Source organism: Nannobrachium achirus (genome assembly GCF_963921795.1).
Source record: "Nannobrachium achirus genome assembly, chromosome: 10".
NCBI classification, from domain to species: domain Eukaryota; kingdom Metazoa; phylum Chordata; class Actinopteri; order Myctophiformes; family Myctophidae; genus Nannobrachium; species Nannobrachium achirus.
Genome location: NC_137819.1, coordinates 28,033,092 through 28,059,642, shown reverse-complemented (window position 1 = coordinate 28,059,642; position 26,551 = coordinate 28,033,092). Strand labels below are relative to the sequence as shown.

Genomic DNA, 26,551 nt, shown 5'->3' with positions numbered 1-26,551 from the left:
TTTCTTAATTTATACGTGGTTGCACATTAAGGTGTCCCGGGACAAAAATAGCAGATCTACAAGCTCACACCTGCAATGTGACAAGGTGTGAGCTTGTAGATCTGCTATTTTTGTCCCATTGTGATAGCATAAATCAGGCTGATATATTCACCCAGAAAAAAAGACAGGCAGGCACCCAGCGTGCATACAGTTACATGTGCACAGTACGCCCACTCACGCCCACACACCCACACACACACACACACACACACACACACCACACACCACACACACACACACACACACACACACACACACACACACACACACACACACACACACACACACACACACACACACACACACATAAACAGCATGCCTTTGTTACACACACATACAGACAAATAAACACAGACATACATGTTCGCACACGCACACGCACACACACACACACACACACACACACACACACACACACACACACACACACACACACACACACAGCATGCATACTAAATGCATGCATATGCATACTACATACCATACTAAATCTCGAAAACAAAACAAGAAACATAGATAAAAACACGTTCATCCATGCTGAACAATGTTTTTTTCACAAAGAATTATCTTTGTCTATAGCAAAGACTAAAGAGCTATGTCAGATTTTGTTTCCCATTAGTTTGACCACCTCAGAACGATTAATGTACATAAACATAATCGGGCACTGGTATTTTTACGAGGCCATTTTCATAATGTGTACAGCGGCGCGTTGTTCTTCTCCCCCCCTTAATAAAAGCCCTTGGTTGCCCTGTGTAAGTAGAGGGGGCGCTGACACGGTTAATAAGATGTTTACCTCAAGCTGAATGCCCCGCATTGCAACCAGCTTCCCCACAGCGCTCCTATTTCCAAACCCGGCATAATTACAAGCGGGGTTGATTAATTATGTCTCAGCAATATGCTGCACTCCAACGCCATGAGGGCTAATTAACAGAACGAACAAGATGGGTAGGAACAATTATTAGAGGGACTTCTGGCTGGCTCACTGATTTTGGAAGTGCTGTTTTCAGTCACAGCTGCATGCTGACACAAAAGTATAGTTAAGGGAGGGTATTGCTATAGCACACAAGACACACGCCCGGGGGGGATTGCAGCTTTACGGAGTGGAAAAATCCCGCTTAGGATGTAGTATATGCAGCTAGTGCACGGCTCTGTGTTTGGCTGGTAGTACAGGTGACAGTCAGTGTACTGTATACAGCAGAAGCAGCATCCAGCTGAATGCATCCGCCTCATTAAGCCGGCGCTTCTCCGTGCAGCCAAAATGCGGTGTGTCTTATCTCGCTATCTGCGGGTGCTTCGAGTGGGAGACATTCCTCTTGTGCTGTGATCACAGATCAGATTGACCTAAGGAACACTCTAACCTTGACAACGTGGACAAGATCTATGATCTGACCCCGGGATAGGGAGTGCATTCCAAATGGGGTTCAATTTTAGTGTCCTTGAGGTAACCCCATTAAGACCTGAGGTCGATTCTCCAAATGCCCTCTAAAAATCAGTAGTTCTCATGCTTTCAAGATCTTTCAAACATGCAAGCTTGTACATCTGCTATTTTTAGATATCCAATGCAAATATCTAAAATGACAGACCGTTTGAATGGGTTAAATCAATGGTGTTGTTTGCTGTTGTTTGGCTGAAGGTTACGTTTGTTGTATGCAATAATAGGTTAATTAATCTAATGTTTTCTTATATATATATGTAAAGATTTGGTTTCTTTGTAACCCTTTAACCATTTTACAATACTATAGTCACGGATATTTGCTGATAATCGCCTTTGCTTGCAATGTCTCTGCTTTTCTTGATGATCTATTTATACTGCATGAGTATGTTAAAAGGGTTCAACACTTAGCAAAGTGACCTGAGATGTATAATAGATTTTAGGGGTTGGACACTGATATTCTCAATCCTTTTAGTGGAAGCCTACAGTATATCATGGAAATGCTTACCGGTATGTGAACACTGCCTGTTTTGAGGGATGCCTCAAAAGCTGCAGCCACAAATCATTATTTTCCATGATTCTCACAATGTGAAAACGCATAATTATATGCAACGGCAAGAAATGATGCAATGGGTTCCCAATACTCATTAACAAACACTGTATTTATGCTTCTTTTATTCACCAGGGTGCATATTACAGACACAATAACCCAATTAAGAAAGCTTAAAACAAGAAGAAAAAAAATATATACAGTATACACACACACACACACACACACACACACACACACACACACACACACACACACACACACACACACAATACAGTGGCTAGTCTGTTTGTATGAGTTTTGTTTTGTCTCATTCACCTCCCCTGATTACAAAATTATAATCTACACTCGTTAATAAATAAATAAATAGAGAGTTAAATGAATTGCCATAATGATCTCTGAGTCTTGGCGCAACATTGGTAGACTTCAGTTTGCTGTTCACCTGCCTTTTTAATGTCATATGTCATGTTGCCTGTAGTGTGTGTGTGTGTGTGTGTGTGTGTGTGTGTGTGTGTGTGTGTGTGTGTGTGTGTGTGTGTGTGTGTGTGTGTGTTCACTGCACAATGAAACTCAGTAATTTATCATATGTATGACTTAACAACCGAACTAGGTTGGTGACGGGAAGTTAACGTTCAATATTCAATCTACTGACGAAAACATCTCAGTTTGTGTGAAGCGGAGCCTATGATAATTCCCCAAAGCCATGTTACTCAGATCTGCTAACCGGTTTTATGGGCTACATCATTTGTAATGCATTATAATAATAACAATCAGCGAATGTCAAATTGTAATGATGATTGAGAACTATCTGACATTAGTGTTATGTGACACCCATGTAACATCGTTATTCAGTCAATTACTATTTCCAAATAACCTCTGACATGTCAAAATATCCTACTGTATTGGTTCTCAAAGTGGTCCTTGAGGGAGTTCCAGGGGGTCCCCTTCTAAATGATAGTTAGGAACCAAAAGGACCCTTGGGTATGTAACTCAAAATGGACCCGTTACCAGTTCCATTTGTACACTCTCTGAGTTAAATTAACACAATATAAGTTAGGGTCCCAGAGATAGAAATGCCATTAAATGGGGTCCGTAGCCTAATGCATGTCAAACCTTGGAGGTCCTTGAAATTAAAATGGTTGAGAATCACTGCTAGAGCTGTAAAAATCTTCTCTTATGGGGGTCCCCGGCCTATCTTTTCAAAAGGGGGTCTGCCGGCTAGTAAGTGTCAATTTGGGGGGTCCTTGACATGAAAAAGTTTGAGAAACACTGGTACAGCCCAGTGGTTCTCAAAGTGGATTCTAGGGACTCTGTGGGTTCCTTTAGGGGGGTCTAATGACCCATACAAGTCTGTAACTGAACTCTGACAGTGTACAAATGGAACGGGTCCATTTGTACACTGTCAGAGTTAAGGGGAGACCTTGAACTGTGAAAGTTTGAGAAACACTGGTATACAGCCTACCTGTCACAGGGTGATGTGCAGAGAAGTGGTCGCAGCCGGTTCATCTACTTCTGTAGCAGGAGGAGACACTCCTGCTCAGACCCATTCATCACAGCAGAGCGGGTCGCTCTGGTTTTGCGCACTGAACTGTTGAGCGTCCTCGTGTTTCTCACAGCAAAAAAGCATGGGAGTTTCAGAGCTCTCTGTCAGTCAGTCAGTGAGTCAATAGTCGGTTGCAGTGACACGGGGCCGTGGCATCCACTTTTTTTTCCTTCTTCTTCACAGGCGGCCCTCCTTTCGATTTACGAGCCCCATCATATGATTAAGTTACAAGTCTGACACACGCGCAAACAAGCGCACGGCCCGGGCGCGTCCATAAAAAAAATCTCGCACGGCGGAGTCTCCCTCCGGTCCGCCCACTCTCCTGTCTTCACACCACAAGGCACAGGCTCTCACTCTCACTGTGTGATTTATTAGAGCTCTCGTTTATCCTGTACGGCCACCACAGGGACGCGTTATCGTGTTCCTCTCAATACCACCGCTCTATACCTATTTGTATTTGTATTAACCATCCACATCCAGAGGACCAGTATATTTAAATAGATGTCTGTCCCACCTAGACAAGCGTTTCCCACCGTCTCTCTCTAGGTCTGAGCGTCGTCAGTGACAAGGTGCGCTGCGAGAACAATACACTGACAGCTGTTTCCAGCTCAGTGCGAACGGCATGATACCAGGATTAATCCCTAAATCCCCTAAATGTAGAGATCGCGGACTGCGTGCTGTTGCCCTGTTGGTCTACCGGCTGCCGAATGATGACCCGTGAACATAATTAATGTGTGCCCGAATGGAAGGGGAAAAAAATGAATATGCAGTTAGTGACCTATCCACAAAGCCCTGGGCTCGTCACGTGTTCACTGATAATAACACGATCCACCCCAAACACAGAGATCTCCAATAACATATTCGAGCTATCTTTGGAAATATCGCTGGACATTAAGATATAGATTTTATTTAAAATAGGCCCGCTCAGTCAGCTACACTGTTATCCTCCATACACACAGATGATACGAGAGCAGCACACACAGCAAAGCAGCGCGATGGATGGATCGCCCAGGCTGTGCCTGTCTTCTTACCGACTCGTCCTCAGCGGGACCGGGCGGTAAACCATGCTCTGTCCTCCTCTCTCTGGCACTTTCCTTTTCACTCCACGTCCTGGCATTTGCGAGTCAGCTCACCGGGCATGCACGCGTCTCTTGTTGTTGGCATATGATGATTGTTGTGCGTTCAGCGTTGTCCATTTTCAATCTCCACAACATTTCCACACACGACCCGCCCCCCGGTGTTTGTGATTGGCTCTCTGGCGGCTCCTAGGCGACGTCGTCGCACCCTAAAGAAAACGCGCACATCTGGGCCAGCGGTTCCGCGCGCGCGCACACACGCACGCGCGCACGCACGCACGCACACACACACAAACTGGACATTTTTTGGAAACACTGAACAGGAATCGCACCGGGCCACCGGCCTGGCTGGAAACACATTCCAGTTTCAGATGGAGATGGAGAAATATAGGCCTACCTAGTTCGTAGGCGTAGCCACATTTTTAAATCAAAAATAATCAAAAATTCACAACTCTGGGTATTGGGGGGAAAGAATAGACTAGCATCATGATGATAATATACTATGACGTCTGTCATTCACAGGGTTCACTATCATAAAAAGGAGCTTAGCATAGAAAGACCCAATGTGGGTCTATTTATGTACAAAAGCTGTCTGAGCGAGCTTACAAAAGCGATATGGCAGCCTGTTGCATTAATTAATGTTTCATTAAGCGATCTGCCAATTAAGCAATTATCATAGCCTATATATGACTATTAAATTTGTTGTAGTTTCACTGTATGTTTTTAGGGTACAAAACGATACCATAATGCATGATCAACCAAATAGAGGTGTAGTGTCCTTGCTCGCTGTCATTTCGGCCATTCATTAGACTATTGCGCCACCCTGTGTTTGATTACAGGTACTGTAGCTCACCAACCATAGTGTTCCCTAGCATTCATCTCTAGAGTAGTCAGATGATTGCCTGACAATGACACGACGCTGGGGCTAGCTGGGCATTGGGCAAGCAAGAGGATTGAGCAACAGACACACACTACACAGGACTTTCAGGATTTCAGCAAATTTATACTGTTACAAAATGACAATCCCTTGGCTGTATTGTTAATTCTTTTTTATTGCTAAGATAGATGGCCTGGAATACACACACTACAGGCCATGTTTTTTTTACTGCTGAAAGGGGGTAATACCAACTTTTATAATGGCCAAATAGTTTGACAAGAATTATGAATAGCTCCGCCTCTCCAGTCCAATCTGAACTGAGCCCTTCTATTCTTTATTTGAGGAGTAGGTCAATCATTACGGCTGCAATGCCATCTGGTGTAGCCCTACTGTAAACTAGGCCTACTTTGTCTCTCTCATTAAATGCCCAAAGCCTCTTAGAAACTTAAAAATAAATATATATATAAATATATATATAGGTCTATATATATATATATATATATATATATATATATATATATATATATATATATATATATATATATATATATATATATATATATATATATATATAATATAGCTCGCCTCTACACTTGAATATCATAAAATCACCCCTTTATGGGACACCCACATTTGCAGAGTCTAACCACGTGTGAATAAACTCCTCCCATACCAGAAGTACAAGCTGCACGTGTACACCGGTGTACACACATGAACAAAACATCTCTGTTCGGCACAGGTACTACGCTGCTGGTTTCTAACAAAAACAAAAAGAAAATAAAGCATAGGCTACCATTTTATTTAGCCGTATTGTGATATTTTAAATGCCAGATTCAGAGAAGAAAGGTGTTTTGCTGATTATGTATGGGAAGCTGACTTGTTATGTAAACAATTATTCAACTTGCGGTAGGCAGCATTATTGTAATTATTATGCTTGATCATAGCTATCATCATCTATCAATAATTCAAATGGTGCGAGTCGAGGTAAATGAATAAATGAAAACAAAAGCTGTCAATCACGTGAAATCTATGAGGCAATGTCAATGGTATGAATCATGCGGCACGCCCTACTACTGCCTGTCAACCATGGCCCCAAATACTGCCTGTCAATCATGTCTGGGCCGAGGGGTATGATTCAATGATAGTTGAAGGATTACACATTTCAAGACGGCCGCCGAACTTGTTCTGGAGTCTAGGAAGTCATGATAAGATGAGGACACTTTAGTTTATTGTCCATCAAATTTGGCATAAAATGGAAAATTGTCTTTGGCACACAGGTCAGTCAGTATACAGCAATAACACATACCTACATCTAAATGATAAAATACACAAATATATTAAAAACTATATAAAATGCATCCCATAACATAGCAGCAGTATTCAAGGGCTGTAGGGGTTGGAACTATTTAAACATTTACTTATTTAAAATTTCTACTGCAGTAGGCACAAATGATGCCTGATGGTGACAGCTCAAATGAAGGGCGAAGAGGGTGTGTAGAGTCATTGTAAATCTGGATTGCCTTTTTGGTTATGGTGCGGTTGTAAATATCCTGAAGTTGCAAATGTTTGTTTCCAATGATCTTACTTGCCTGATTAACTACCTGAGTGAACCGATGATGTGTCAGTGAAGTGAACTGTCCACTCCAGTTTGGGTATTGATCAGAAAGAGCTGTGAATTTGTTATGTTGAACCTTACCTCAGCCACATATTACCTCTGTTCCAGGAATAAGATAATATAATAGTTATGTTTGTATACAGGATAACCTTTAATTGTCTATCTGGGCCTGAGGTTATCTTGCAATGATAATCCCTGATATGTTGCTGTAGGTTTAGCATTACATGACCCCCATCATAACCTTGGTAGAGGCATCTGCATGTTTTTGACATACACCTCCTCTGTGCAGTCATGATGGATAATGGGATTCTTTTATACGTGTCACATGCAGCAGGCATGTGCGAGGATGTTTGTGTGTTACCTTGGTCCCTGTTCAGCAGAATGAATGAGTAAGCCATTGCCTCTTTGGTCACGTCTCTCCATTCCTGGCCTTTTAACATTCTCTTGCAGGTGGTGGTGTCATTGTCATCTTCTTGCAGGTGCCGGCGTCATTGTCGTGGTCCTGTAGGGATAGGACCATATGAAAATGTCATATCATGATTATTGTGATCAAAGAAATTGCGATTTACAATATTAACGCGATAATCAAGACTTAACAATGGCAGCCCATATGTTAAAAATGACCACACCTTCCAACATGGCTCTATCTTCTAAACCAGATGTTTTCAATTGGTGGTAACTGGACCACTGGTGGTCCGCGAAGATATGTCATGTGGGCCCTGGTCATCCATTCAGTAATGTATATACAGTATAGAGTGAAGATTTGTTTTTGTTAATCATTTTATGTTTTATTTTAGAGAAACTTTGTAGCTCTTTGTCCACATACTCTTTCAAGAGACATGTATGAAACACAGTCCCTTGTGAAGTAATGGATGAGTTCTCAGACAGTATAAGATAAATGTAATATACCTTTTTGTATCGATGTATATCTCTGAGAGTGGTATTGCCACACTGGTATACCTGAAGAATATTAGTATTATATAACAGTATTTTGCACAGGGCAAGGTTGGAGCCAGAAAATGACATGAGACTCTGTCCCTGACCACCACTATAGCCAAGAAAAGACAGGGATGGACCACCTCTAATCATGCCATGGTGGACCACTACTTGAGAACCACTGCACTAAATGACCCGGTGACCTAAAATGATGAGTCAATGTAGTCAGTTACAGAAAAGGGAGTTAGATCCTCAAAATGGAGAAAGTGTCATCATTATTAGGACATGTGGCTGTTTAATGGCAGGTGTTTGCTGACTCATAAATGTTACACATCAGTATAGCATCAGTTAACATGAGTTTGATATGGAAGGTGGGATATAGTAAGAGGAATAGATCAGCGGTTGGTTCTCAACCTTTTTGGAGCTCTGGACCACTAACGTATTTCAAGCAATAGCTCAGGGGTAGAGAAACTGTAATTAGAGCACGAAGGGTTCCCAGTTCGAATCCGGGCTCCCCCTGAATTAATGTCAAAGTAGCCTCGGAAACCCAGGCATTTTATTTTGGCGATAATGTCAAAGAGTCCTTGAGCAAGACTCTGAACCCCTAATTGATCCCGGTGAGTAGGTTGGTGCCTTGCATGGTTTCCTCCACCACCGGTGTATGAATGTGTGCATGAATGGGTGAATGTAATGCACAATCTATGTAAAGCGCCTTGGCTAAAAGCGCTATATAAATGCACCATTTACCATTTTTGACCATTTTCAAGGGTCACCCCAACCTACCTTTAAGTCACCCACATATCCCCACCCAACACAACAGTGGTCTCCCCAATGTTTAGGCAGACATAAGTGTGTAACATTTCTAATTTTGATATTTTATGACAAAACAAGCAAGAAACCCTAAAAACGGATCAACGTATTATAGTCCAGGGCCTTCGGGACATTTTTTGAGGTTCTAACTCCCTTTTCTGTGGAATGTCTTGACCTTAGACCTTCCAGTAACCAACTACAATGACTCATGTAGTTTTCTTACTAAGTACCTACGGTCGCAAGTTCTCGCAACAAAATAGTAAGATGCCCTAAGGGCGAGAAGCGAACCTGGCCCTAAACGGCCTCATGTCACACTGACATTAACTTTTAATGAGGCATCGTGCCTCAGTGTGACATGTGATGGATGGACAGACGGACATGATCTGCAGGTTTTCATACTAAACATGCGACCTATGGTCGCAATAAGGGGTCAATAAAATGTAAACATTCAAAACAACCTTTTGGGGAGATACCACGATACTGCCATATCGTCGGTAAACAGTGACTTATTACTGCAATAACTAAAGATAAATTCCATACCACCCCAGCCTTAGTGACATCATTATTGCAAAGTGGTTATGGGTGGGTAAAAGAACAGCATCGGTTTCCTAGAAGAGATCACTCCCCCCATAAGGGGATGGAACAGTGCTAGTATTTCCTGTATTTAAAGAGAGAAGCCTCATAGAGCAGCGTTATTTGCATCACTTTTGGGAATTTATCCCATATTGGGTACGTCTCCTCAATAGTAAAAGAAAGGTTTGTGCATCAAGGATTTTAAAGGTTACCTCTAACTAAACATTTCAAACAACACCCTAGGTCTAACCGGTAAATAGGCCTCAAATAACAAAACTGGTGAACTCAACAACTTGCACGCAGATAGCGGACATTCATTAAAGTGACTATAGGCATTGATTATTGTAGGGTTGTTCATATTCAATGTTTATAGTAGAAGTGGGTGTGACTTTATGACGTAAGCCTGTCAACGAGCCAGAGTGAGTATCTTACGCTATATAGGCTTAAGTAAAGTGCATTTCTATGAATGATTCGGTCTTAACTTATTAGAATAGGAATAGACCTGTTAGACAGAGAGCCTATACGGGACAAACATAAGTTTGTAGATTTGCCCTGGCGACAGAATGAGTAAGCCTTTGCCTCTTTGGTCACGTCTCTCCCTTCCTGACCTTTTAACATTCTCTTGCAGGTGGTGGTGGTGTTGTCATCTTCTTGCAGGTGCTGGCGTCATTGTGGTGGGGGTGCCAGGCAAACAGCATGTTGACAGCACAGGCAGGCCGGGTGATGGCCATCGAAGAATGGCACCAACGCTGGCAAGAGGACAGAACTGGCTGGCATCAGCCCCAAGTGCACAAGTAAAACACCTTGACTTTATTGATCACTTCAGAGCTGGTAGACAGGACAACATTCAACTCATTTTGTCTTTATAATGCAGCCACGGCTTCACATCGGACCCTGGCAGGATCGGTACTTGATTATGATGGGATGAGCCATGTTCGAAGTCTTTGTAAAATACACAATTTTGATTTATAAAACTGATTTTATGCAAAAGAATTGACGCTAGTTAACAACTAGTTTGACTTAATGACTGTCCGTGTCCAGTGTATAAACATTGTTTTTTGCAGGAAATCAGGCAGTACTTCATTTAAATTCTTGCTGTGAAATTATTATTAAAACTGGATATAAACTGTAAAGGTTGAGTGATTTTTCTAACAGCTGTGTTATTAACAGTTTGTAGGCACTCCACTCCACGTCTAGCCTAACAACACTCCTTAGCTGCTCTATAATCACTGCAAACCATGGCCTCTTGTGGCTTCTTGCTTCAACGAGTTATGAGCTGGGAGTTTTCAAACGTATGAACTGAAATATTGGTCTGTAATAATGGTCTGTACTTTGTCTTTATTTCTGTTTATTTTCAACAGGATGCTGGAGAACAACATCGACAATGTTCTTGCTGGCCGGACGGGTGTTCGCTTCTTCTTTCCTCTCTGTGGGAAAGCCGTAGATATGAAGTGGTATGAAAATCATAAGTTATCTTCACTGGGTCATCCATAAACCCTGTTTTCTTGTTATGGGGGTGCATTTTAATATGGAACAACTTTGTGGGATTGGGTGTTATTGGGTTTAACATATTGACTGCCAGGATTTTATTTATTTTTTCTCCACGTACCTTTTGGAAAATCACTGAATATTCTCTGCATCCGTGCATGGGAGCATTCATTAGAATCAGAAAATACTTTATTCATTCTCCGACCATGACTGTCCATGTGAAAGATAGAACCAGTGTTGGGAAAGTTCACTCTCTACACTCCACACATTTTAAAATTAACTAGTCCATATTCATAATTTAAAAAGACTAAAGTTTGTGGTTACAAAAAAATAATTAGTTTAGTTATTTTTCTTTTTTCAATATGTTGCTGCAAGCTGGCAGTCAACGTGTTTAAGTGCCATGCTCAGGGATACTTTGACAGGTAAACTTTGCAAGCAAAGGGTCTAACAGGCGATCTTCCAATTTCCAATGAAATTGGATAGATTTATTTTGTATTACTCCTATAATGTTGATAATAAACCAAAGCCAAATAATATTGCTTTCATGTATTCATATGTAAGATGTAACAATACAATATCTTGAATCATCCCAATTCTGTTCCTCTCCTATTTGTGTGAACTCCAGGCTGGCAGACATGGGACATACCGTAGTCGGGGTGGAAATTAGTGAAAAGGCCATCAGACAGTTCTTTGAGGAAAGCAACTTGACCTACAGTGTGGAGCCTGTCTCTACCATACCGGGAGCAAAGATTTACAAGGTACAGTAACTGTCTCTTTATTTCAATTCTTAATGTCATTGATTGATTGATTGATTGAAGAGTTTATTAGCAGTTGGCATTTCGGGTGGCTGGCATTTCGCCTACCTTTAATCTAATTCCTGCAAACGCCACTTTATAGCGATTAAAGCATATTAAATTATTGGGTTTATCGGGCCTGGCGGAGAGAAACATAGGCTTTTTCTCTGGATTATTGGGGTGAGGCAGTAAATTAGTTAAAAAAGGCTTTATTCTGACATATAGCCATGCAGTTAATTTATGTATATTAGAGAAAACAAGTTCAGGTCTTCAGTATCATACAGGTACATTTTTCATGCCTAAAAGAACTATCTAAAAGCTCACAATGTGTCACTGTGATGCATCTTGAGCTTTATCTGCTATTTTCATTGCAAGACATGGTTATACAATAAAGTACAAATTAAGCATTACATGCTAAAGATCAGTGCTGCTCGACAATGACCTCTTTCACACTAATTCATGTGACTTTGTTGAAATATCATTGGTTTTGGTTTAAGAAATAACATACTCTGGATCATGCTGTACTTTGCATTTCTCATGATATTGCAGGACGTGAGTATGTTATTCCTTTCATTAACCTAAAAAAAAAAAAGAGAAGAAGAAGATAATTAATTTATTTTGGCTCTCTGCCAAAAGAGAAAATAGTTCTCCACTGTAGCAACAGTGTAGCTGGCTAATGCAATTGTTGGGAATTGGGCTATTGATTGTAAACAAGTTGTCAGGTGCCAGAGCTGTACTGCAATTATATGAACTCATGGAATGTCTCTCGTCCAGTCACAACACATGGTGACCTTGGTTGTAACTAAATGTTGTATAATGTGTTTGTGTTTCACATTCAATCAATCTACTGTATATTAAAGCTGCAATCCATAACTCTTTAGTGAATGTTATTTTACCCATCTGTATGGTAGAGTATGATAACATAATAGTGTGTTAAAAAAACAGTATACAGATCCTTCTCGAAAAATGTGAATATTCTATAAAAGTTCATTTTCTTGAAACTTTCATTTCTTGAAACTTTCATATATTCTAGATACATTGGACATTCAGTGAATTATTCCAAACCTTTTTTTGTTAAAACTTTGAATTTTTATGGCATACAGCTCATGAATATCCAAAGTCCATATTTCAAAATATTACAATATTACACAAGACCACTCAAAACAAGGATTTATAATAGAGAAATGTCAACCTTCTGAAGTCAAAGTTGCTTGAAGTCCAGTGGAAAGTTTCCGAAGACAGTTATGATTTGGGGTGCAATGCTTTTTTACACAATATTCTAATTTTTTTTAGAAGGATCTGTATTTAACTAACACAACTGTGGTGGATGTAGTCCGTCTCGCTGCTCCTCTATTGAGAAATGTACAGTAGATCCTGTGGTGGTCGGGTAGGAGCAAAGCTCAGTTTATCCTCTGCCCCAGGCTGGTAATTCTAGCTAAAAAGTAGACCGACGCTCGCACGGCAGACCAGGGTTTGAATAGGACATAAAAGCTACCGATGGTAGCTTTAACTCAGTCGGTGCCATATTTAAAGTGGGATGACCTCTTATATTGCCGGTTCGCCAACAAAGGGTTAAAAAAATAGTGTGCACGCTGGTGCACACATTCGTGCACAGATCATGCACTATGCATGTGCATGCTTTTCACAGCTTTCAAACAAAAAAATCCGCTTGGAAATCCGTTCAGGCATTCAGGAGAAAGGAGCCCTTATGTTTTCTTCAAATGTAAACAAACATGGCTGCCATGTTTGAAAGATGGGGTTGGTATGGGGGTTAAACATGCAATTTCGCGATCGCGATCATGCCTAGTACACTGTTGGAGGTCCAAAAAATTTTTTTTCAATTTTTTTTTTTTTTTTTTTTATTATAAAAAAAAAAAAGACGTTCAGAAGACGTCTGGCAGGGAGGTCCATAGTGAAAAAGACGTTTTAAAGACGTTTTTATCATAGAAACATATTTTTTGGCAGGGTATGAGTTCAGGGTTAAGGCAATACTAATGTATAAGATCCTAGTCATCCTTGCCTTGATACGTCATACAACACAGCATGTCAGACCACTGATTAGCATGTTTTTGTTTTTACCCACAGAGTTCAGAAAGAAACATTTCCTTGTATCAATGTGACCTGTACAATTTCTCCAGGTAAGGTACCCATATCTTTTTTTTCCCCTACTGAATGATGACTTTTCAAGGAGGTGGTTTGGGGCAAATTGTAAAACAAAGTATTCCTCTCTGCAGTTCTACTGAGGGCCAGTTTGGAGCAATTTGGGACAGGGGCTCTCTAGTGGCCATCAACCCAAAAGACAGAGAGAAGTAAGCTACAAACTGAAATTAAAAGCCACCTTTTGTCTTTGAACATCCTAAAACAAAAGGTTCACTATTTGAGACATTATGCCAATAGTTTGACTTAATTTAACCATTATTGTAATAATGCCACAGATATGCTACACTGATCACTTCCCTGATGGCCAAGGATTGCAGATACCTTCTGGACAATTTGCTGTACAATCCTGAGCTGTACAAAGGTACAGTTTAAACACATAATGTATTTATCTTTTTTTTTTTTTTTATAGACACTGTGTAAGCAGTGTCCTCTATTTTCACTAGACTGCATTCTACTGTACTTTAGTGGTGTCATAATAAACAGGATATGTGCATGTCAAAAAGCGAATTGTTCTCTTTCAGGTCCTCCGTTTTTTGTGCCTGATGAACAAGTGCACAGTCTGTTTGGTGAGTGTGGTCAAAACAACATATAACATATTATTACATTTTTACCATGTTGTGAAAATGTATCATAACCAGGGCAGGAATTTCATGGAGACCATGAAGGCCATGGCCGCCGTTGCCCCTCAGTTTGGCCTTGTGCCCCTCAAACCAATGGCATGACCTGAGGCCACAGTGGCCTTAATGCCCTAGCTGACTGTACCACTTTCTCCTCTGTCTGTCTTGTCAATATGTAGACACAGTAGACACCAGTGTCTCTTTCTTGTCATGTTGACACTAGTGTCTTTTGCTGAGATTTTAACTCCCCTGAGTCCCCATCTTTAAACCAATCCAGTGACTTTGATTGGTGCAGGGCTGAGCATGGATCAGATTGTAAATACCATCATTTATCTATTTCACTGCAGATTACTGTAGGTTATCATCCCTAGCCCTTAAATTCAACAAATTCTTTCAATGGACTAAAATCTTGTTTTATTTAATGGCCTTCCTGCCCTGGCATTTGGCCTTTGTGCCCTCAAAACATGGACAACACCAAAGGTCAAGTGCCTTGCCCCTAAAATGACAAAATTCCAGGCCTGATCATAACTGTAAAATGCAGTTTTAATAATGGATTGATTTTGTCAATGCAGGGAGTTGGGACTTACAGTATATGTTTAATAGTGTTATGTGTCTTCTTAGGTAACAGCTGTGATATTGAACTACTGCAGTCAGCGGATGCTCTGACAGACAGAGCGAGAAGCTGGGGACTGGACTCACTGATCGAAAATGTACATCTCATCACCCTGAAGAACAGTTAAAATGCTGTATTGTTGTAAATATTCTCATTTCTCAGAATTTAACTGAGGTTTAATTACTTCCACTACCTCCTCCAGAAAAATTAACAACATTGTAATTGCAATATGAACCACTGTAATTTCCAAATGGCAGAGGCTTCTAAACTAGGTATTCTATTGTTTTTGTAATATTTGGTCCATGGACTCAATATATTAATTTCCTCTTAATTGTATACTTGTTTTCTTCTTCTAATGTTAGGTTCGCTCACTGATAACATCACTGCTAACAATTTACAGTTTTCTTGATGTTCCAAGAACCATTGGTTTCCATACATTTCAATATGGTATTGTATGCAGATTGTATTCAATGGGTTAAATATGCAATAACACCAGCATATAGTCTTTAAATATCAATTTATGACGTTGACAGTATCTAATGTTGTAGTAGTTATAGGCCTACTGTTAACAGTAAAAAAAAGTTGAAGCTAGACTTGCCTAAAAACACCTTTTAAATAATGACCTAAAAGGATAACAAAAAGTCCTAGGCCTAGGGGCTTTGTTTCCATTGAGGGCCTGTTTTTTCAATTCATACAGATTCAAGATCTGATTGCCTGGCTATGCGAGACAAGGTTCAGCAGCATATCAGTGTTAGGAGTTTGTTGATGGATCAAGGTTATGTATTTTAGGTAGTAGTGTGTGACATCCCTCTTTTGCCGTGGGACTGCCAGTTTTGGGTGCAGGAGACACATGGGCTGATTTGAGAGGGTCTGTAGACGGGGATCAATTCCTCTTGCTCGCTGGTTTGCATATTCAGTTTAGAGAGAATCAGCGGATAGCTCAAGAAAATTGTCTGTGTGTGTGCATTTGTGTAAATTACTGGATACCGGTAGTTTTAAAAGGCAGGCAGACGGATTCAAACTTTAATGGAAACCAGGATTCCCCACAAGTACTGCAGAAAGCCTGCTAGATTGTAACACATTCTAGCAGGCTTGGCCAGAAGGCTTTATACAGATGCCACTCTTTCAATGCTGGCTGCCTCCATCTATTGTGATAACACCACCATGGTCCATACACAACATGCAGCATTCCCACTTTCCACTCATGACTCACTCATCCACTCACCACTGGTTCCACAGGCAGCTACCTCTTGTTTCACTATCTTTTACTTATGTCTACATTTCCATTGTGGCTAAAGGGCATCTAATCTAATCTATGGTTGATTTAGTTTAATAAATTGAAATACTTTAAAGTCATTTCATTTGTGGTCTCCTATTTGTGTTTAATATGGTCGCTGAGGTAGTTGTATCCGTCTCACTTGTCTTCCGTGTTGCTCTCGATTGGCCGTTGCCTGGCTACGATAAACAATGAGAAAGGAAGGAACTTCACAACATTAGACTGCCTATGTTTTGAACCTCAACCTACGATACAACAATTATGTCCAAGCAGCAGACGGACACAGGCAGGGTACGTTATGAAGCTTACAACTCAAGACACGATGAATAAACATACTCAACAATACTAACCGTTGAATGATGAATGTTAAAATATTATTTTAACAGGTGAACTTACCATCCTTCGATACAGCTGGTCAACAGTGGGACTGGAATGATGAATCGCAAACGCTGGAATTTGTCAGGTAGGTCGTGTGTGTCACGATCAAGATACCAGTAGAGGTGCAACGATTGGTTGTTTGACACAGTCGAGTTTCTTTGCTATTTTTTTAATTGCATGATTTCGATGTACGCTGTTCATGCTTGATATGCTTCTGGGCTAAATCAAACATCCACATTACCTTCAGCTGTGTTTAATTATTTGTGGGGTCTGCGTGCTGGATTTACACACTTATTTATTTTGACCAGTAACACCACAGCAGAGGATTTATTAAGAAGGAGGAGGAGGAGAACCAAAGGCAATATAAACGACCACCTGCGATCAGACAGGTAATGTAAAGCTAATTTGCCAAACCATATTATTAAACAACAACAATAATGTTGACCCAGTACAATATTAATTGCATAAAATAAATCACTATGAATTATTCAATTTCCACGTTCTTTGGAGGCTGATTTCTTTTGTTCCCTTTTTGTTATCCATAGGTTCTCTTTGTTGAACGGTAGAGGGCGCCAGAGCACCAGGAATAATGTTAACCAGTCTCATCTCATTGCTTACAAGTCGTCAGTTAATCAGAGTCAGAGGGCCCACGTCAGTATTGAGGATGTTAAACGTAAGTAACAATGTTGGCCCTATGTCATACTATGCACAGACTCTTTCCATCCATCTCAGAAGCTTACCACCTCATCTCACATGCCAGGAATGGTTATCCAAGGACAGGAGAAATCACATAGCCAGTGAAGTTGGCCAGAATACATGTTGCTTCGTCTCAATGGCAAAAAGGCATTACTAAAGTTTTTTGTTTGATTGGCATTTCAGGAGTGCCAGATAAACACGGACTGAGGTTTTGGTCGATGCTGAACCATGACCTTGGGCATTTAAAGCTTGGCATTTGTATTGGTCTGCAGCTGTTATCTCACTGTGTAATTGAACATCTCTGACCATTTCCAATCGGGTCAGATTGTGTTGACATGTTGCTGATTTCCTCTGTGGGAAGATTAATGGTCTGGAGATTACACATGAGTTCTGCACCTATACTAAAGTGGAAGATAAACACACACGCACACACACACACACACACACACACACACACACACACACACACACACACACACACACACTCACAAATCACACAGACTTCACCTCAGGTGTGACAGAAAATGTCTTTGTGTTGTAGAGGTGGCGGTCAACCTGCTGCTAGAGAAGTCTGCCTTTCCTATTCCACACTGCTTTATGGCTGTCTTAAAGTAAGTAAAAGGAACTCGCATGTATGTGATAGTATTTTCACTGTACTCAGTAGAATCCTCAGTGTTTCTGTTTATTAATGTATCCATTTGTAACTCTGAGAGCGTACACATGTAACCAAATACATGAGTACACTTTTGAGTAAAATTTAAATTAACGTATTACATTCTACTTCCCGCTGCCCATGCCTAGGAGTAAAGAGCTTGATGACTTCCTAGCTACTCTTCTACTCTACCTGTCTTGTTTTTTTGAGAAGATGTTGCTGGAGAAGAAACCCAAGCCTCTCATGGCGTAAGTAGACTAAGTACAGCATGTCGGTCAGAGGAAATCTGCAAGTCGATGATAAATTGTTTATTTTTTGTTTTTGTATAGCCCCTTGTAGCCCCTGACACACACACATCCACCCACCCATCATCCTCACAAACGCACATCTTTCCAGTGTACAGGGCATTAAAGAGCGCCAGGCGATAGCACGGACCTCAGCCAAGGTGGAGCTGGCCCAAAAGAAGCTGGCCGTGTGTTACGCTGAACTGATCATGTCACAACGGGGAGAGTGAGTAGCTTCCAGTGGACAAGGACAGTCATTTTGTTCATAAATCTTATTCCCCTACCCTACGCAAAGTTTGTATTCCTCTACTGTCAGACAGTCGTGCCTGGAGGGTGGAGGTGTTTGTACATACTGTACGTACGTATATCTATATATATCCTAACCCAACCTTGTGAGATGACAAACGTTCAATCAAGGATACAGTAGGTGGTCTTCAAGGTCACTATGACCTCACAATCACGTTTATTAAAGTATTCACTACTGTGCAAACACATATTTGAATGTATGTTTTCTCATGCCAATAAAGCTCCTTTGAATTTGAGTTCAGGTGAATTATATGTTTTTTGTCATTCAAAGCCCAAAGGCCAGTGCCCAAGTTCTGCCCCTCTCTAGAATCTGGTCTGAAAACATGTTAATGCTACATGCAGTTACTGTACATGCAAACACTGCATAAATAAGTACAAATGAAGGGACCCACCTGAGGCAGGCCACACACCTCATTTTGCACATTTAGAACCGGTGCTAGATGATTACCTCATCCACAAATTGAGGCCAAGCAAACACGGTATGTTTAAATCTTACAGTACCTCTTTGTTTTCCTCCAGGAGTCGGGTGCCATCGACCCACACAGACCGACAGCTATATGAGGTGGGTCAGGTCAAGTCAAATGTATTTATATATGTAGCACATTTCTTACAACAAGCGTAGACTCTGTGTGCTTTAATACACCGATTCTCAACCTGTGGGCCATGAGGATATTGCAAGTGGAGCCACAACTAATTAGCAAAACATTTAAGATTTGATGGATAATACAACATTAAAGCAGCACTATGTAACTTTCTTCTTTTCCCCCTGGATTTGAACCCGGTTTCCTGCGCAAGTGCTGACATTTTTACCATTGAGCTAAAAGAGGCTGCCTGTTTGCAATTGTGATGTCCGTAGGAGATGCCTTGTTGGCCGTGGTTTGTCATTGGCTGAACCGGAGGTAGGGAGCGCTCCGCTGTGTACACTTGGACTGTGTGGATGTGTCGAAAGTTGAGGGGACAAAGATTTACGATTCTGACCCTAGTGGGACATAACTCGAACTGTGCTGAGTCGGCTCAAGCGGACTTCGCAACGCTCGACATCGCAACTCGCTTTAGCTCGCTCGGCGGTGTCTCGCATGGATCAAGTCCGCTTGAGACGGCGCACCTCCGTCGTCTCCACCGAAAACAAGTGCTCCTTTACAAGGCATCGTGGATACTAATTGCTGCCTGTTTGCACAGGGGATACATTGAATATTGACCATCAGGTCAAGATTCATGTCAGATCCTGTGAGACATGACCTTTGACACAACAACAACCACCCCAATTATAAAAGTTATATTGTATATACCCTATAGATTGGACAAAACTGTGTCATGGCAACCACACTTGCGATTTCCCAGAATTGAATCTGTCCTAATGGAAGTTTTTCCTCGTGACATCTTAGGGGAGGATATTTACATATTTACGTACCATAATATGACATAAATGTAATGTGCTATATGTCCACATGAAGACAGGTCATTCCCGCGCGGATCTGGATCTCCACATGATTTGATTGTTCTACTGTACTGTCCAGCACCTTGGATTTTATCCTTTGGATGTGTGTGCCTTTGTAACCCATTCTATCCCAGCTCACAATGTATACTATCAATCGATGTCTTCACCCGGTTGTGACTTAGACTTTCATGTACATTTTCCTATGTCAATTTGTGTATTTTGTGTACATACTGTATTAATCCAACGTTACATGGAAAAAGTGCTGACCGCTGACCTTGCATTTCAGATCATTATAAAATAATCCTCTCATGTGGTTAGTTGATCCTAGATCTACAATACCCGTCTTCCCAACTGCTTAATTAATACAAGCCCTCGTCAGTGGTGCTACGTACATGAGTGCTGACCTTCTTAGCAGACTGGCTCCTGACGGACCTGACACTGTTCATTAAGGAGGCAGAATTTCGAAACACTTGAAACTAGATTGCTTTATCTGGCCATAAAAACATAAATGAGTCACGTTTCCATCTGTAGAGATTGTATGAAGCACTGTACAGAATGGCACTCGGCGTTGCTTTTACCTGGCAGTCTTAATTAATTTGTTATATTGGTAGTGGCTGACTCAACACGGGTGCTTTGCTTTAATGAGCTCTCCCATGTTGGCTGGATTTATACTGGGTGTGTTTAAAAAATAGCCAATCTACTGTAAGTGTACAGCACGTTGCGTCAAGACACTATTTCTTTAACATGGACACAGTGAATTTTGAGTCTTGCAGGCTAAAGGATGGAAAACCGCTTTTGCCTCTGCCAGTTGCATGGAGGCTGACTAAAACAGACATTTTGGCTTCGAGATATCGTCAATATGACACGTAACTTTATCTTTCATGTCTCTTCTCTTTGCATCACGCTCCTGCTCCGGTGACTCTGTAGCCTGGGTTGGTGGTGTTCACTGAGAAGAATGGCACCTCTCTTTCTCTTGAATTCATTACACTGTTTCTGTCTCTCTCCAGTGTCTGTACAGTTTCTTCTGCTATGTGGCCTGGGTGACTTTTGGCAGGAAAGACCTGAGGGTCATACAAGAGGAAGTCGGGCGTTTACTGCGTTCTGACACCTTTAACCCTGCCCTGAGGAACAAGCCTGATGAAGACCCGGGAGAGGCCACTCTTGTCCTGGACGGTTCAGTGACGGAAGGACAGGCGGATATCAAGACACAGGGGCCTAGTACTGCTGAGCAGCGGTGCGTTGGGGTGAGGGAGATGGGGGCTGGCCGCAGTCGAGTGTTGCAGTCAATGTTGTTTGATGTTGGAAGACAGAATGTGTGCGTTTTAATGCCTGAGAATAAGACACTGCTAAGAGAGAGAATTTGTCAATGCTTAACCACTTTCTACCTGGCAGACCTATTTTGGGCATGTCATTATAGGCAGATATCTTCCAAAATATCAGAATTAGCAGATATACAAGCCCACAATGCATAAAATATCGTATGACCAAGTGTCAAGTAGAACTTAAGGTTAAATGATTTGCAATTAAACTGTTGGTTGGTGGCTACAGTATAATTTCAGAAAGTAAAAGAAACATTTTTATCCTGGTGTGGAATCTGCCATTTTTGGCATAAAGGGTCAGTCAACATGCATTCCTCACCAAAAGTTTATTCAAGGCCAAAAACCCCTGCAATTCTCTACAAATCCTTCGACTTCCTTTATTTGCTGCATAGTTTACACTCCATGTTGTGGCAGTTTAACCAGGGTCATCTCACAGATGTTCGCCTGTCAGCTAGAATGACAAATTGTCCAGTAAATAACTTAATAGCTTTGGCAGTAAAGCCGTCTGAATTTTGATGGATTGTCCACTTCGGGCTTCTGACTGCATGCAATATGATTGACTGGGACAGATTCATAGCTCTGTCCAATGGGAGGGACTGTCTTGACTGACAGGACAGGCAGGTTTCATCTGACAGAAGACTGGCCGTTGTGTAAACTGTCAAAAGCTGCTTCTCGCTGTCAGTCTGAGACCAAGGTAATGCAACAAGCTGCATTTCAACGTATCAGTGGTTATCAACATTGTGTGGTCTGCCAGCCCATATCTGTGTGGCTTGGTTCAGACAGGGATCTCCATGTATGGGCATAAAAGGGATGTACTACAGTACATGGATCTCCATATGTGGGTAACTTGTCCGATATACATCACTGGCCAGATGGCGCGACCTCGCCCTGAGCCGTCTTACTAGTAGTTAAGATTGATAGTTAAATATTGATTGTGCATGCATTCAAAAGATTGAAAACAAAATGCCACATCAAAACTTTTATTCATGTTTTCTACTGCGAGAGTGAGCTTGTGTGCAGGAAATGTGGCTCCCATGGCAACATTGGTGGGTAATTAGTCAAGGAAGTCTTGTACTGTGGTTCTACTCTCAGTCTCAAGTATGACCAAATGGAATATGTGAAGAATGTCTCATTTGCACAATGCTTACACAGCTGCCATCTGCTTATTACGCCATGATTACACTACTGTCACAGCTGTGCATAGGCCTAGATCCTAATATTTAGTTTGATTCGAATGAACAGTGCTCCCTCTAACACTCATGTTAAGTTCACTCCACTCCTCCACTAATCTTCCAAAATGTGTCTGTTCCGGCCATTGGCGTAACTTTCAACTTTCATTTCTCTTTTTGTTTTGTTTACTGACCTCATTTCAACCCCCTCCCCACCACCACCACCACCATCACCACTACACCCTGTCCAATCTGACCTTTTAACACAGAAAGTCCCAGAGGCGTCCTGCCCTGTGCCATATGTTGAACCAGCGGTCCCCATTGATGGTGTCACTGCTGCCCTTGCCCAGAGAACAGTCCCCCCACTTGTTTGTCCTTCGCCACAGCAGCAGAGCCAGGAGGCTGCAGAGCTCGCTGCTGCTGCAGGCTGGGCTGGTCGACACCGGGGAGCTGATGGAGGAGCTCAACCAACAGCTTGTTAGTCTCAGGTGAGTGATAATTATATGGCTCAGGGGAGAGAACGTGTAATGGTGATTATTCAATTGGTAGACGTGCTCAATGTCTGCCTTGCTGTCAGCCCTGTGTGTCTCCAGAGTTGACATAATGTCACAATGCTGTCATTATATGGGTGTCCTGTACACTGTCAGTAGTCCTGCATTAGTTGTTTCACCTTGGGTTGGAATTGCAGCATGTGCTCTCATTCTTAGCAATAAAAATGTCCATGAATTGCAGTTCAAAAGAAAGAAAGCTGAAAATGTTAAATGGTATCAAATAAGGTGTGTACTTGAAAATCAAAGAACTACAGCAATGCACCTCAGTCTCTTGTGCAAGTAAGAGGCATCACTTCGCAAAGTGCCAGTCAAATGTTTGAGTGCCGCCTATCATTGTGTGTGTGTGTGTGTGTGTGTGTGTGTGTGTGTGTGTGTGTGTGTGTGTGTGTGTGTGTGTGTGTGTGTGTGTGTGTGTGTGTGTGTGTGTGTGTGTGTGTGTGTGTGTGTGTGTGTGTGTGTGTGTGTGTAGCTGTAGATATTTGATATGCTATTTTGAAGGAAAGTTTTAAGACATTACACAAGATGTTGTGTAAAAGCTATAACACCCTGAAGGCTGTTTTTAGTATGATTATAGGCACTTTGGCAATGCTGACGTTACAAGCCACAATGTAACCGCCTGTGCCTATAATCACAGTGAAAACGCCCTCTTGGGTATTATTGCTATAAAAATCACAGTTATTTTGTCATATTTTGTCATAGCCAAGCCAATATGTTTTTCCACCATAACATGCAGCAAACTTCAGACATTATACTCCAGCCATTCCATCTTCTCTTCTAGACACGGACTGGTCCTATATTAGTGTTTATGGTTTTTTAAGTATTATGTTGAGCATTTTGAAACGGGTTGTAATAGTGACAAGAGGTCAGCAGCATGCCCGCTATCCATGAAATAATAATAATTGTGTCCCTTTTAAATGTTGTCCAGGTTGCCCAGTATATTTGCTCATACGGTACCTGGAATTTGTCGTCTGCATTTGTCAATTCTAACTGTTAGTAGCACTTCTGACACATAGACTGGGCAAGCCGCAGTGATGTAAAGTAACATTACTTTTTGATGTAAAGTAACATTACATTTTGAAGTATTTGTACTTTACTTGTGTATTTCCAATTTCCAATGCTTTTACTTCTACTCCACTACGTCTCGGTTCCAAATATTGTACTTTTACTCCTCTACATTTATTTGAAAACTTTAGTTACTAGTTACTTTGTAGATTTTGATAATTTTTACAAAACATACATTAACAACTTCAGCCGTATATACATTTCGTCCATTTGAAAATAGCCAATCTACAAGCTTACAATGTGTCGCGATGTGACACATTGTGAGCTTGTAGGCTGCTATTTTCAAAAGATGTTTGTATATTTGAAAACTTGAAATAGGACATTCTGCCTAATGAGTATGTTTACTTTTGGTACTTTAAGTTCATTTTGATGCCTATACTTTTGTACTTTGACTCGAGTACATTTTGAATTCCGGACTTTTACTTTAACAGAATAGCGACTTTAAGCTTTTGACGGCTACGGCAGATGACAACGAATAGATAAACCTGCGGCCGTCTCTACTAGGATGTCAAAAATGGACCTTTATCAAAATTGATTATTCTATAGCAATAATCGAATATTATTCGAAAATCGATAATTAATTATTATTATTTTTTTTTTATTAAAAAAAAAAAAAAAAAAAAAAACATTTTTTTTTTCTTCTGTTTTATTTTTATTTTTACTGGATTTCAATGCACATTTACATATGTACAACATGGCTCTTCAGGTAATTGGTAGCCTAACTACTACTCTTCATCTTTCTTTTTAGTGTGCCAGTGTACTGTTCACCTAATCTCTCAAGAACAGATTCTGTGATGCTTTACAATACAGAGGACGCTGTTTTCCCTTTTCTTTGATGATGGCCACCAAGTACCAAACAATCAAGCCTGAATCAATCACACCTGTGTCTGAGACAGGGGGGGAGGGGAGTGTGTAGCAGGCAGCTGCCACTCTGCTGTGCTCCTTCACTCTGTCTACACAGTTTACAGTTGGTGCTGGTGTGAATAATAAATCAATGGCCATTTACTATTATCATTAATACTATTGTTAGCCTATATTCTATATTTTGGTTGAAACTAACTAACTAAGCCAAAAAATAGTATTAAAAGAAGAAAAAAATATTAATATTTTTTCGATTGGCTGGAACGTCTGCTGCGTATACGTGTCGCCATGGGAACCAAAGAGTTCAGTAAAAGGGGTGGGACCCCGTCGCCGACGGCTGTTTGCATAACGATTTTGACTGCTACGGCGATTACGTCATAGCAGCCGCAGTCCCGCCTCGCGCCGCGGTTGTAGACACGTGCTGCTTAAACTGCCTAGTATTTCTACATTGCAGCATTGATACTTTTACTTTAGTAAGAAATGTGAGTACTTTCCACCACTGACAAGCTGAGGGTTGAATGGACAACCTTCCGATTCCCAGACAGCCTCTAGTCTCTACCCACTCAGCTACGGCTGCCCCACTCTGTAGGCTAATTCTTTATTTAATCAGCTGAATGAATTGAATATAGTTACTTTACTTAATATGTTAATGTATGGCCATCCACCAACACAGCAAGACCCCAATTACCAAGTGGGGCCATGGGAGAGAAATGTATCCATGACTTTGAGCCAGCAGGCCATGCTGTTATATTAGCCGCTCCAGTTCTGATTGACTTATTTGTGAATTTAGTTTTATTTAGTTATTATCTATTTATTATTCATTGTTTTGTTTTGTTTTGTTTTCCACAACTAGTTTGGGGATTCTTGGCAAGCCACTGAGCCAGTTCAGCTACACAACTCTGATGCCCCGGGGAGCAAAGGGGAAAGATGGTGATGAAGAAGGTGAGGAAGATTATGTTTATGATAACAAAGACACCGATGAAGACCCTGGCATCCGTGACCACGGCAGCAAGGCATCCTTCATGAGAATGGAGCCATCAGCCAGACATGGCAGCACCGGTGGCATCAACACTGAGATATCTAGAGCTACCACCGAGGCTGTGTCCTTGGGCCCAGAGTGACTCTGCATCTTTGTGTGTGTGCATGTGTGTGTCTTTGAGATTGTGTACGTTTGAATATAGGCGCAGATGGCAGCTGTGTAAGTTGGTGGTGCTCTTGAATGTGATGGATTAATGAATAAATTAAAGTGTGTTAAAGTATTAATGTAAGGTTAAGTTTCCTGTCCTGTCGTCTTGTACCTGAGTTGACCTCTTTTACGTAAGACCCCTGCATAGAGCACTGGTTAAGTGTTTAGTTCTTGGCACTCTCTCTCTCTCTCTCACACACACACACACACACACACACACACACACACACACACACACACACACACACAC

At 41.2% G+C, this 26,551-nt stretch overlaps 3 protein-coding genes across 3 annotated transcripts in view; 2 read left to right on the top strand and 1 right to left on the bottom strand.

Annotated features, from left to right (window-relative positions):
* ext1c (exostoses (multiple) 1c) overlaps nucleotides 1-4,653 on the bottom strand; it is a 139,844-nt gene extending 135,191 nt beyond the window's left edge. Inside the window, exon 1 of the mRNA XM_080734910.1 lies at nucleotides 3,484-4,653. The gene's annotated coding sequence lies outside the window, so the exon portion shown is untranslated. The remainder of the gene's footprint in view (nucleotides 1-3,483) is intronic.
* Nucleotides 4,654-6,200: 1,547 nt separating this feature from the next.
* LOC308292625 (putative thiopurine S-methyltransferase) lies at nucleotides 6,201-15,250 on the top strand (the record flags this gene model as incomplete). Its single annotated transcript, XM_080735016.1, has 9 exons — nucleotides 6,201-6,256; nucleotides 10,080-10,245; nucleotides 10,813-10,905; nucleotides 11,565-11,697; nucleotides 13,819-13,871; nucleotides 13,968-14,042; nucleotides 14,169-14,254; nucleotides 14,415-14,459; nucleotides 15,132-15,250. Exons 1-9 carry the CDS (start codon nucleotides 6,229-6,231, stop codon nucleotides 15,248-15,250), a joined length of 798 nt encoding a protein of 265 aa, XP_080591142.1. The 5' UTR covers nucleotides 6,201-6,228.
* Nucleotides 15,251-16,660: 1,410 nt separating this feature from the next.
* On the top strand, nucleotides 16,661-26,236 carry ppp1r36 (protein phosphatase 1 regulatory subunit 36; the record flags this gene model as incomplete). Its single annotated transcript, XM_080735354.1, has 10 exons — nucleotides 16,661-16,690; nucleotides 16,786-16,862; nucleotides 17,323-17,450; nucleotides 18,015-18,084; nucleotides 18,275-18,373; nucleotides 18,522-18,635; nucleotides 19,235-19,277; nucleotides 21,161-21,387; nucleotides 22,911-23,129; nucleotides 25,969-26,236. 10 exons carry the CDS (start codon nucleotides 16,661-16,663, stop codon nucleotides 26,234-26,236), a joined length of 1,275 nt encoding a protein of 424 aa, XP_080591480.1.
* Between the last annotated feature and the right edge of the window lie 315 nt (nucleotides 26,237-26,551).